The 12,502-nt window shown below is 53.7% G+C and overlaps 1 protein-coding gene across 1 annotated transcript in view; it reads left to right on the top strand.

The window, feature by feature from the left end:
* The window catches only part of SMC1A (structural maintenance of chromosomes 1A), a 57,955-nt gene that overhangs the window by 8,807 nt on the left and 36,646 nt on the right, over positions 1 to 12,502 (top strand). Inside the window, exons 5-9 of the mRNA XM_090126553.1 lie at positions 2,193 to 2,431; positions 4,899 to 5,157; positions 7,605 to 7,745; positions 7,845 to 7,927; positions 11,500 to 11,707. Of these exons, the coding sequence (XP_089982679.1) occupies positions 2,193 to 2,431; positions 4,899 to 5,157; positions 7,605 to 7,745; positions 7,845 to 7,927; positions 11,500 to 11,707 (930 nt within the window). The remainder of the gene's footprint in view (positions 1 to 2,192; positions 2,432 to 4,898; positions 5,158 to 7,604; positions 7,746 to 7,844; positions 7,928 to 11,499; positions 11,708 to 12,502) is intronic.

Genomic DNA, 12,502 nt, shown 5'->3' with positions numbered 1-12,502 from the left:
AAATCCCCCTCCAGCAGCCCCAAAAATGCCCTCTGTGACCCCCAAGCCCCCCATTATCCCCACCTAACGCCCCAAAACTGCTGTTTTCTCCCCAAAACCCCACATTTCCTCCCCAAAGTGCTGTTTTCACCCCAAAACTGCCCTCCAACCCCCCCACCATGATGCTCTCCTCCCAAAACCCCAGGTTTTACCCCCAAATCCCCCTCCAGCAGCCCCAAAAATGCCCTCTGTGACCCCCAAGCCCCCCATTATCCCCACCTAATGCCCCAAAACTTCTGTTTTCTCCCCAAAACAGCCCTCTAGCAGCCCCAAACCCCACATTTCCCCCCAAAGTGCTGTTTTCACCCCAAAACTGCCCTCCAACCCCCCCACCATGATGCTCTCCCCCTAAAACCCCAGGTTTTACCCCAAATCCCCCTCCAGCAGCCCCAAAAATGCCCTCTGTGACCCCCAAGCCCCCCATTATCCCCACCTAACGCCCCAAAACTGCTGTTTTCTCCCCAAAACCCCACATTTCCTCCCCAAAGTGCTGTTTTCACCCCAAAACTGCCCTCCAACCCCCCCACCATGATGCTCTCCTCCCAAAACCCCAGGTTTTACCCCCAAATCCCCCTCCAGCAGCCCCAAAAATGCCCTCTGTGACCCCCAACCCCCCCATTATCCCCACCTAACGCCCCAAAACTTCTGTTTTCTCCCCAAAACAGCCCTCTAGCCCCCCCAAACCCCACATTTCCCCCCAAATGTGCTGATTTCACCCCAAAACTGCCCTCCAACCCCCCCACCATGATGCTCTCCCCCCAAAACCCCAGGTTTTACCCCAAAGTTCCCCTCCAGCAGCCCCAAAAATGCCCTCTGTGACCCCCAAGCCCCCCATTATCCCCACCTAATGCCCCAAAACTTCTGTTTTCTCCCCAAAACAGCCCTCTAGCAGCCCCAAACCCCACATTTCCCCCCAAATGTGCTGTTTTCACCCCAAAACTGCCCTCCAACCCCCCCACCATGATGCTCTCCCCCCAAAACCACAGGTTTTACCCCAAAGTTCCCCTCCAGCAGCCCCAAAAATGCCCTCTGTGACCCCCAAGCCCCCCATTATTCCCACCTAATGCCCCCAAAACTGCTGTTTTCTCCCCAAAACCCCACATTTCCCCCCCAAAGTGCTGTTTTCACCCCAAAACTGCCCTCCAACCCCCCCAACATGATGCTCTCCTCCCAAAACCCCAGGTTTTACCCCCAAATCCCCCTTCAGCAGCCCCAAAAATGCCCTCTGTGACCCCCAAGCCCCCCATTATCCCCACCTAATGCCCCAAAACTTCTGTTTTCTCCCCAAAACAGCCCTCTAGCAGCCCCAAACCCCACATTTCCCCCCAAATGTGCTGTTTTCACCCCAAAACTGTCCTCCAACCCCCCCACCATGATGCTCTCCCCCTAAAACCCCAGGTTTTACCCCAAATCCCCCTCCAGCAGCCCCAAAAATGCCCTCTGTGACCCCCAAGCCCCCCATTATCCCCACCTAATGCCCCAAAACTGCTGTTTTCTCCCCAAAACCCCACATTTCCCCCCCAAAGTGCTGTTTTCACCCCAAAACTGCCCTCCAACCCCCCCAACATGATGCTCTCCTCCCAAAACCCCAGGTTTTACCCCCAAATCCCCCTTCAGCAGCCCCAAAAATGCCCTCTGTGACCCCCAAGCCCCCCATTATCCCCACCTAATGCCCCAAAACTTCTGTTTTCTCCCCAAAACAGCCCTCTAGCAGCCCCAAACCCCACATTTCCCCCCAAATGTGCTGTTTTCACCCCAAAACTGCCCTCCAACCCCCCCACCATGATGCTCTCCTCCCAAAACCCCAGGTTTTACCCCCAAATCCCCCTCCAGCAGCCCCAAAAATGCCCTCTGTGACCCCCAAGCCCCCCATTATCCCCACCTAATGCCCCAAAACTTCTGTTTTCACCCCAAAACAGCCCTCTAGCCCCCCCAAACCCCACATTTCCCCCCAAATGTGCTGATTTCACCCCAAAACTGTCCTCCAACCCCCCCAACATGATGCTCTCCCCCCAAAACCCCAGGTTTTACCCCCAAATCCCCCTCCAGCAGCCCCAAAAATGCCCTCTGTGACCCCCAACCCCCCCATTATTCCCACCTAATGCACCCAAAACTGCTGTTTTCTCCCCAAAATGTGTCCCCCCCCCCCCCAGGCTGACCGCTACCAGCGGCTGAAGGACGAAGTGGTTCGGGCTCAGGTTCAGCTGCAGCTCTTCAAGCTGTACCACAATGAGGCAGAGATCGAAAAACTGAACAAAGAATTGGGGCTGAAAAACCGTGAGATCGACAAAGATAAGAAAAGGATGGACAGGGTGGAGGACGAGCTGAAGGACCGTAAGAAGGAGCTGGGCAAGATGATGAGAGAGCAGCAGCAGATCGAGAAGGAGATCAAGTGGGTGTTTGGGGCCCCAGAGTGTGGGGAGGGGGCTGAGGGTGATGGGGGAGGGGGTAAAGGTGTTGTAAATGGGGGCAAAGTGGCCCCAAAATGGATGAAAGTGGCCCCAAAATGGATGAAAGTGGCCCAAAATGGAGGGAAGTGGTTCTAAAGTGGGTGAAAGTGGCCCTAAAGTGGACCAAAGTGGTCCTAAAATGGGGCAAAGTGGTGCTAAAATAGGTCAAAGTGGCACAAAAATGGATGAAAGTGGCCCAAAATGGAGAGAAGTGGCCCAAAGGTGAGTCAAAGTCACCCTAAAGTGGACCAAAGTGGGTCAAAATGGCACAAAAATGGGTGAAAGTGGCCCTAAAGTGGACCAAAGTGGCCCTAAAATGGGTCAGAGTGGCCCTAAAATGGGTCGAAGTGGCACAAAAATGGGTGAAAGTGGCCCTAAAATGAGTCAAAATGGCACCAAAATGGGTGAAAGTGGCCCTAAAGTGGACCAAAGTGGCCCTAAAATGGGCCAGAGTGGCCCTATAGTGGATGAAAGTGGTCCTGAAATGGGTCAAAATGGCCCTAAAATGGGTCAAAGTGGCACCAAAATGGGTTGAAGTGGCCCTAAAGTGGACCAAAGTGGCCCTAAAATGGGTCAGAGTGACCCTATAGTGGATGAAAGTGGTCCTGAAATACATCAAAATGGCCCTAAAATGGGTGAAAATGGCCCTAAAATGGGTTGAAGTGGCACTAAAGTGGGTGAAAGTGGCCCTAAAATGGGTGAAAGTGGCCCTAAAGTGGACCAAAGTGGCCCTAAAATGGGTCAGAGTGGCCCTATAGTGGATGAAAGTGGTCCTGAAATACATCAAAATGGCCCTAAAATGGGTGAAAATGGCCCTAAAATGGGTTGAAGTGGCACTAAAGTGGGTGAAAGTGGCCCTAAAATGGGTGAAAGTGGCCCTAAAGTGGACCAAAGTGGCCCTAAAATGGGTCAGAGTGGCCCTATAGTGGATGAAAGTGGCCCACAGGTGAATCGAAGTGGCCCTAAAATGGGTCGAAGTGGCACTAAAGTGAATGAAAGTGGCCCTGCAGTGGACCAAAGTGGCCCTAAAATAGGTCAGAGTGACCCTATAGTGGATGAAAGTGGTCCTGAAATGGGTCAAAATGGCCCTAAAATGGGTGAAAGTGGCCCTAAAGTGGACCAAAGTGGCCCTAAAATGGGTCAGAGTGACCCTATAGTGGGTGAAAGTGGCCCTATAGTGGATGAAAGTGGTCCTAAAATGGGTGAAAGTGGCCCAAAATGGAGGAAAGTGGCCCAAAGGTGAGTCGAAGTGGCCCTAAAATGGGTCAAAATGGCCCCAAAATGGCTCAGATAGCCCCCAAAATGGATGAATGGGTCGCTAAAATGGCTCAAAATTGCCCCAAAATTGTCCCAAATGCCCCCAAATACCCCAAATTCAAGTGCCCCCCCCTGAATTGCAGGGAGAAGGACAAGGAGCTGAACCAGAAGCGGCCGCAGTACATCAGTGTGGGGTGTCCCCAAATGGATCTGAGTGCCCCAAAATGCCCCAAAATGGCTCCAAGTGTCCCGAAATACCCCCAAATGGCCCCCAAATGCCCCCAATGGCCCCAAAATGCCCCCAAATGCCCCAAACTGAAGTGCCCCCCCCTTAATTCCAGGGAGAAGGACGTGGAGCATCACTATGGGGTGTCCCCAAATGGATCTGAGTGCCCCAAAATGCCCCAAAATGGCTCCAAGTGTCCTGAAATGCCCCCAAATAGCCCCAAAATGGATGAATGGGTCACTGAAATGGCTCAGAGTGCCCCCAAATGGCCCCAAATGCCCCAAATCCAAGTGCCCCCCCCTGAATTGCAGGGAGAAGGACGTGGAGCATCACTATGGGGTGTCCCCAAATGGATCTGAGTGCCTCAAAATGCCCCAAAATGGCTCAAATTGCCCCTAAAATGGATGAATGGGTCACTAAAATGCCCCCAAATGCCCCCAAATGCCCCAAAATCAAGTGTCCCCCCCTGAATTGCAGGGAGAAGGACGCGGAGCTGAACCAGAAGCGGCCGCAGTGCATCAGTGTGGGGTGTCCCCAAATGGATCTGAGTGCCCCAAAATGGCCCCAAAATGGCTCCAAGTGTCCCGAAATGCCCCCAAATGCCCCAAAATCAAGTGTCCCCCCCCCGAATTGCAGGGAGAAGGACATGAAGCATCCCCAAATGGATCTGAGTGCCCCAAAATGGCTCCAAGTGTCCCGAAATGTCCCCAAATAGCCCCCAAATGGCCCCAAATGCCCCAAAATCAAGTGTCCCCCCCCTGAATTGCAGGGAGAAGGACGCGGAGCTGAACCAGAAGCGGCCGCAGTGCATCAGTGTGGGGTGTCCCCAGATGGATCTGAGTGCCCCAAAATGACTCAAAGTGTCCCCAAATGACCCCAAATGCCCCCAAATGCCCCAAATCCAAGTGTCCCCCCCCGAATTGCAGGGAGAAGGACGCGGAGCTGAACCAGAAGCGGCCGCAGTACATCAAGGCGAAGGAGAACACGGCCCATAAGATCAAGAAGGTGGAGGCGGCCCGCAAGGCGCTGCAGAACGCGCAGAAGCAGTACAAGAAGCGCAAGGCGGACATGGATGAGCTGGAGAAGGAGATGGGAGCCGTGGAAAAAGCGCGCCAGGAGTTCGAGGAACGCATGGAGGAGGAGAGCCAGAGCCAGGGCAGGGATCTCACCTTGGAGGAGAACCAGGTGGGACCGAAAAACGGGGCTTTTTCCCAACAAAAAGCAGCTTTTCCGACGCCGAAATGTGACTTTTCGGGTGCAAAATGGCACTTTTTCACCCCAAATCGCCTTTTTTTGACCCAAATCGACACTTTTTCACCCCTAAATCGCCTTTTTTTGCCCCAAATCGACACTTTTTCACCCCTAAATCACCCTTTTTTGACCCAAATCGAGACTTTTCCACCCCTAAATCGCCTTTTTTGCCACAAAAGGACACTTTTTCACCCCTAAATCGCCTTTTTTTGACCCAAATCGACACTTTTTCACCCCTAAATCGCCTTTTTTTGCCCAAAATCGAGACATTTTCACCCCTAAATCGCCTTTTTTGACCCAAATCGACACTTTTCCACCCTAAATCACCCTTTTTTGACACAAATCGACACTTTTCCACCCCTAAATCACCCTTTTTTGCCCCAAATCGAGACTTTTTCACCCCTAAATCGCCTTTTTTTGCCCCAAATCGACACTTTTTCGGCCGCAAATCGCCTTTTTTTGCCACTAAATTACCCTTTTCCACCCCTAAATCACCTTTTTTTGACCCAAATCGACACTTTTTTTGGCCCTAAATCGTCTTTTTTGCCCCAAATCGACACTTTTCCACCCCTAAATCGCCTTTTTTTGACCCAAATCGACACTTTTTCGGCCCTAAATCACCCTTTTTTGACCCAAATCGAGACTTTTCCACCCCTAAATCGCCTTTTTTTGCCCCAAATCGACAGTTTTCCACCCCTAAATCGCCTTTTTTTGACCCAAATCGACACTTTTTCGGCCCTAAATCACCCTTTTTTGACCCAAATCGAGACTTTTCCACCCCTAAATCGCCTTTTTTTGACCCAAATCGACACTTTTCCACCCTAAATCACCTTTTTTTGCACAAAATCGAGACATTTTCACCCCTAAATCACCTTTTTTGACCCAAAAGGACACTTTTTCACCCCTAAATCACCCTTTTTTGACCCAAAAGGACACTTTTTCACCCCTAAATCACCCTTTTTTGACACAAATCGAGACTTTTTTGGCCCTAAAACGCCTTTTTTTGCCCCAAATCGACACTTTTCCACCCCTAAATCGCCTTTTTTGCCCCAAATCGACACTTTTTCACCCCTAAATCGCCTTTTTTGACCCAAATCGACACTTTTCCACCCCTAAATCGCCTTTTTTTGACCCAAATCGACACTTTTTCGGCCCTAAATCACCCTTTTTTGACCCAAATCGAGACTTTTCCACCCCTAAATCGCCTTTTTTGACCCAAATCGACACTTTTTCACCCCTAAATCACCCTTTTTTTGACCCAAATCGAGACTTTTTCACCCCTAAATCGCCTTTTTCTGCCCCAAATCGACACTTTTTCACCCCTAAATCGCCTTTTTTGACCCAAATCGACACTTTTTCACCCCTAAATCGCCTTTTTTGACCCAAAAGGACACTTTTCCACCCCTAAATCACCCTTTTTTGCCCCAAATCGAGACTTTTTCACCCCTAAATCACCCTTTTTTGCCACAAAAGGACAATTTTCGGCCCTAAATCACCTTTTTTTGCCCCAAATCGACACTTTTTCACCCCTAAATCGCCTTTTTTTGCCCCAAATCGACACTTTCTCGCCCCCAAATGCCACTTTTTTTGCCCCCACATCCACTATTTTGACCCCAAATCCCATTTTTTGCCCCCAAATCCCCCCAAATCCCTCTGTTCCCCCCCCAAACCCCCAAATCCCCCCATTTTCCCCCCAATCCCCCATATTTCCACCCCCAACCCCCCTTTTCCCCCCCAAATCCCCCATATCCCCCCCAAACCCTCACATTTCTCCCCAATTCCCCCCTTTTTCCACCCCTTCACCCCCATATATCCCCCATTCCCCCCCAAACCCCCAAATCCCCCCTTTTCCCTCCCTTCACCCCCATATTTCCACCCCCAAATCCCCCTTTCCCCCCCATACCTCCCCCAAACCCTCACATTTCTCCCCAAATCCCCCCTTTTTCCACCCCTTCACCCCTATATACCCCCCCAAACCCCTCTGTTCCCCCCCCCAAACCCCCAAATCCCCCCATTTTCCCCCCAAACCCCCATATTTCCACCCCCAAATCCCCCTTTCCCCCCCATACCTCCCCCAAACCCTCACATTTCTCCCCAAATCCCCCCTTTTTCCACCCCTTCACCCCTATATACCCCCCCAAACCCCTCTGTTCCCCCCCCCAAACCCCCAAATCCCCCCATTTTCCCCCCAAACCCCCATATTTCCACCCCCAAATCCCCCCTTTCCCCCCCATACCTCCCCCAAACCCTCACATTTCTCCCCAAATCCCCCCTTTTTCCACCCCTTCACCCCCATATACCCCCCCCAAACCCCTCTGTTCCCCCCCCCAAACCCCCAAATCCCCCCATTTTCACCCCAAAACCCCCCCTTTCCCCCCCAGGTGAAGAAATACCACCGACTGAAGGAGGAAGCTTCCAAACGTGCCGCCACTTTGGCTCAGGAATTGGAAAAATTCAACAGGGACCAAAAAGCCGATCAGGATCGTCTGGACCTGGAGGAGAGGAAAAAAGTGGAGACCGAGGTGACATTATGGGACATTTCTACCCCCACCCCCTTGGGGACATCGGGGTCTTGGGGGACGGACGGACCCGAATTTGGGTTTTTTGGCCCCGAAATGCAGGCGAAAATCAAGCAGAAGCTGCGGGAGATCGAGGAGAACCAGAAGCGCATCGAGAAGTTGGAGGAGTACATCGCCACCAGCAAGTGAGGGGGGGGCCCAAAAATGGCCCCAAATTGGCCCCAAATTGGCCCCAAATTGGCCCAAAGGGTCCTCCTGTCACCAAATGGCCCCAAAGTGTCCCCAAACTGTCCCCAAAATGCCCCCAAATTGGCCCCAAGTGGTCCCAAAGGGTCCCCAAAGTGTCCCTAAAACGACCCCAAAATGGCCCCAAGTGGTCCCAAAGGGTCCCCAAACTGTCCCTAAAACGACCCCAAAATGGCCCCAAATGGCTCCAAAGGGTCCCCAAAATGTCCTCATGTCACCAAATGGGCTCAAAGTGTCCCCAAGTTGGCCCCAAATTGGCGCAAATGGTCCCAAAGGGTCCGCAAGAATCTTCATGTCACCAAATGGCCCCAAAGTGTCCCCAAAGTGTCCCCAAGTGGTCCCCAAAATGGCTCCCAAAGGGTCCTCATGTCACCAAATGGCGCCAAAGTGTCCCCAAATTGGCCACAAATGGTCCCAAAGGGTCCCCAAGGGTCCTCATGTCACCAAATGGCCCCAAATTGGCCCCAAGTGGTCCCAAAGGGTCCCCAAAGTGTCCCTAAAATGACCCCAAATTGGCCCCAAGTCGTCCCAGAGAGTCCCCAAAGTGTCCCTAAAACGACCCCAACATGGCCCCAAATGGCTCCAAAGGGTCCCCAAAATGTCCTCATGTCACCAAATGGGCTCAAAGTGTCCCCAAATTGGCCCCAAATTGGCCCCAAATTGGCGCAAATGATCCCAAAGGGTCTCCAAGAATCTTCATGTCACCAAATGGCCCCAAAGTGTCCCCAAAGTTTCCCCAAATTGGCCCCAAAGGGCCCCCAAAGGGTCCTCATGTCACCAAACGGCCCCAAAGTGTCCCCAAATTGGCCCCAAATTGGCTCCAAATTGGCGCAAATGGTCCCAAAGGGTCCGCAAGAATCTTCATGTCACCAAATGGCCCCAAAGTGTCCCCAAAGTGTCCCCAAATGGTCCCCAAAATGGCCCCCAAAGGGTCCTCATGTCATCAAACGGCCCCAAAGTGTCCCCAAATGGCCCCAAATTGGCCACAAATGGTCCCAAAGGGTCCCCAAGGGTCCTCATGTCACCAAATGGCCCCAAATTGGCCCCAAATTGGCCCCAAGTGGTCCCAAAGGGTCCCCAAAGTGCCCCAGAGAGTCCCCAAAAGGTCCCCAAAGTGCCCCTAATGGTCCCCAAATGGCCCAAAATGGCCCCAAAGTGCCCCAAAGGGTCCCCAAATGGTCCCCAAAGTGCCCCAGAGAGTCCCCAAAAGGTCCCCAAAGTGCCCCAGAGGGTCCCCAAATGGCCCCAAATGGCCCCAAAGTGCCCCCAAAGGGTCCCCAAAGGGTCTCCAAAGTGCCCCTAATGGCCCCAGAGTGCCCCAGAGGGTCCCCAAATGGTCCCCAAAGTGCCCCAAATGGTCCCCAAGGGTCTCCAAAGTGCCCCTAATGGCCCCAAAGTGCCCCAGAGGGTCCCCAAAATGGCCCTAAATTGGCCCCAAATGGCTCCAAAGGGTCCCCAAATGGTCCTCATGCCACCAAATGGCCCCAAACTGACCCCAAAGTGTCCCAAAATTGGCCCCAAAGGGTCCCCAAAGGGTTCCCATGTCCCCAAAGTGCCCCTAGGGTCCCCAAAGTGCCCCTAATGGCCCCAAATTTGCCCCAGAGGGTCCCCAAAATGGCCCTAAATTGGCCCCAAATGGCTCCAAAGGGTCCCCAAATGGTCCTCATGCCACCAAATGGTCCCAGAGTGTCCCCAAAGTGCCCCAAATTGGCGCAAATGGTCCCAAAGGGTCTCCAAGAATCCTCATGTCACCAAATGGCCCCAAAGTGTCCCTAGATGGCCCAAAGTGGCCCGAAATTGGCCCCAAATGGCCCCAAAGTACCCCATAGGGTCCCCAAAGTGCCCCATAGGGTCCCCAAATGGTCCCCAAAGTGCCCCAGAGAGTCCCCAAAAGGTCCCCAAAGTGCCCCATAGGGTCCCCAAATGGCCCCAAATGGCCCCAAAGTGCCCCAAAGGGTCCCCAAATGGTCTCCAAAGTGCCCCTAATGGCCCCAAAGTGCCCCAGAGAGTCCCCAAAAGGTCCCCAAAGTGCCCCTAATGGTCCCCAAATGGCCCAAAATGGCCCCAAAGTGCCCCAAAGGGTCCCCTAAGGGTCTCCAAAGTGCCCCTAATGGCCCCAAAGTGCCCCAGAGGGTCCCCAAATGGTCCCCAAAGTGCCCCACGCCCCCCCTGCCCCCCCCAGGCAGTCCCTGGAGGAGCAGAAGCGCCTGGAGGGCGAGCTGACGGCCGAGGTGGAGTCGGCCAAGCATGGCCCCAAAGTGTCCCCAAAATGGCCCTAAATTGGCCCCAAAATGGCCCCAAAGGGTCCCCAAAATGTCCTCATGTCACCAAATGGTCCCAGAGTGTCCCCAAATTGGCCCCAAGTTGGCACAAATGGTCCCAAAGGGTCTCCAAGAATCCTCACATCACCAAATGACCCCAAAGTGTCCCCAAATTGGCCCCAAAGGGTCCCCATAGGGTCCCCAAAGTGCCCCATAGGGTCCCCAAAGTGCCCCAAATGGCCCCAAATCGCCCCAAAGTGCCCCAGAGGGTCCCCAAATGGTTCCCCAAAGTGCCCCAAATGGTCCCCAAGGGTCTCCAAAGTGCCTCTAATGGCCCCAAAGTGCCCCAAAGGGTCCCCAAAAGGTCCCCAAAGTGCCCCTAATGGTCCCCAAAGTGCCCCAAATGGCCCCAAAGTGCCCCAAAGGGTCCCCAAATGGTCCCCAAAGTGCCCCAGAGAGTCCCCAAAAGTTCCCCAAAGTGCCCCATAGGGTCCCCAAATGGCCCCAAATGGCCCCAAAGTGCCCCAAAGGGTCCCCAAAAGGTCCCCAAAGTGCCCCTAATGGTCCCCAAATGGCCCAAAATGGCCCCAAAGTGCCCCCAAAGGGTCCCCAAAGGGTCTCCAAAGTGCCCCTAATGGCCCCCAAGTGCCCCAGAGGGTCCCCAAATGGTCCCCAAAGTGCCCCACGCCCCCCCTGCCCCCCCCAGGCAGTCCCTGGAGGAGCAGAAGCGCCTGGAGGGCGAGCTGATGGCCGAGGTGGAGTCGGCCAAGCATGGCCCCAAAGTGTCCCCAAAATGGCCCTAAATTGGCCCCAAAATGGCCCCAAAGGGTCCCCAAAATGTCCTCATGTCACCAAATGGTCCCAGAGTGTCCCCAAATTGGCCCCAAGTTGGCACAAATGGTCCCAAAGGGTCTCCAAGAATCCTCACATCACCAAATGACCCCAAAGTGTCCCCAAATTGGCCCCAAAGGGTCCCCATAGGGTCCCCAAAGTGCCCCATAGGGTCCCCAAAGTGCCCCAAATGGCCCCAAATCGCCCCAAAGTGCCCCAGAGGGTCCCCAAAAGGTCCCCAAAGTGCCCCTAATGGTCCCCAAATGGCCCAAAATGGCCCCAAAGTGCCCCAAAGGGTCCCCAAAAGGTCCCCAAAGTGCCCCAGAGGGTCCCCAAATGGCCCCAAATGGCCCCAAAGTGCCCCAGAGGGTCCCCACATGGTCCCCAAAGTGCCCCACGCCCCCCCTGCCCCCCCCCAGGCAGTCCCTGGAGGAGCAGAAGCGCCTGGAGGGCGAGCTGACGGCCGAGGTGGAGTCGGCCAAGCGGCGGATCGATGAGATCAACCAGGAGCTGAACCAGGTGATGGAGCAGCTGGGGGACGCCCGCATCGACCGCCAGGAGAGCAGCAGGCAGCAGAGGAAGGCAGAGATCATGGACAGCATCAAGAGGCTCTACCCCGGATCTGTGGTATGGCAGGGGGGTGAGGGGGTACAGATCACAACCCGGAGGGTCTGAAAATCACGACTGGGGGGCTCAAAATCCAAGCTGTGGGGGTCCCTGAATCCAAACGTGGTGGGAAGAGGTCAAAATCCCAACTGGAAGAACTGAAAATCCCGACTGGAGGGGTCCTCAAATCCAAACGTGGTGGGTAGAGGTCAAAATTCCAACTGGAAGAGGCCCAAATCTCAACTGGGGGCTCCCTAAATCCAAATATGGTGGGAAGAGGCCCAAATCCCAACTGGAAGAGGCCAAAATCCCAACTGAGGGGGTCCCTAAATCCAAATCTGGTGGAAAGAGGCCAAAATCCCAACTAGAAGAACTCAAAATTCCAACTGGAAGAACTCAAAATCCCAACTGGGTGGGTTCTCAAATCCAAATATGGTGGGAAGAGGTCAAAATTCCAACTGGAAGAGACTAAAATTCCAACTGGGGGGGTCCCTAAATCCAAATCTGGTGGAAAGAGGCCAAAATTCCAACTGGAAGAGCTCAAAATCCCAACTGGGGGGGGTCCCCAAATCGAAATATGGTGGGAAGAGGCCAAAATCTCAACTGGAAGAACTCAAAATCCCAACTGGGGGGGGTCCCCAAATCCAAATATGGTGGGAAGAGGTCAAAATCCCAACTGGAAGAACTGAAAATCCCAACTGGGGGGTCCTCAAATCCAAACGTGGTGGGTAGAGGTCAAAATTCCAACTGGAAGAGGCCCAAATCCCAACTGGGGGCTCCCTAAATCCAAATCTGGTGGAAAGAGGCCCAAATCCC

Source organism: Phasianus colchicus, chromosome 29, assembly GCF_987193195.1.
Source record: "Phasianus colchicus chromosome 29, bPhaCol1.hap1.1, whole genome shotgun sequence".
NCBI classification, from domain to species: domain Eukaryota; kingdom Metazoa; phylum Chordata; class Aves; order Galliformes; family Phasianidae; genus Phasianus; species Phasianus colchicus.
This window is presented reverse-complemented; position numbering and strand designations above follow the sequence as displayed.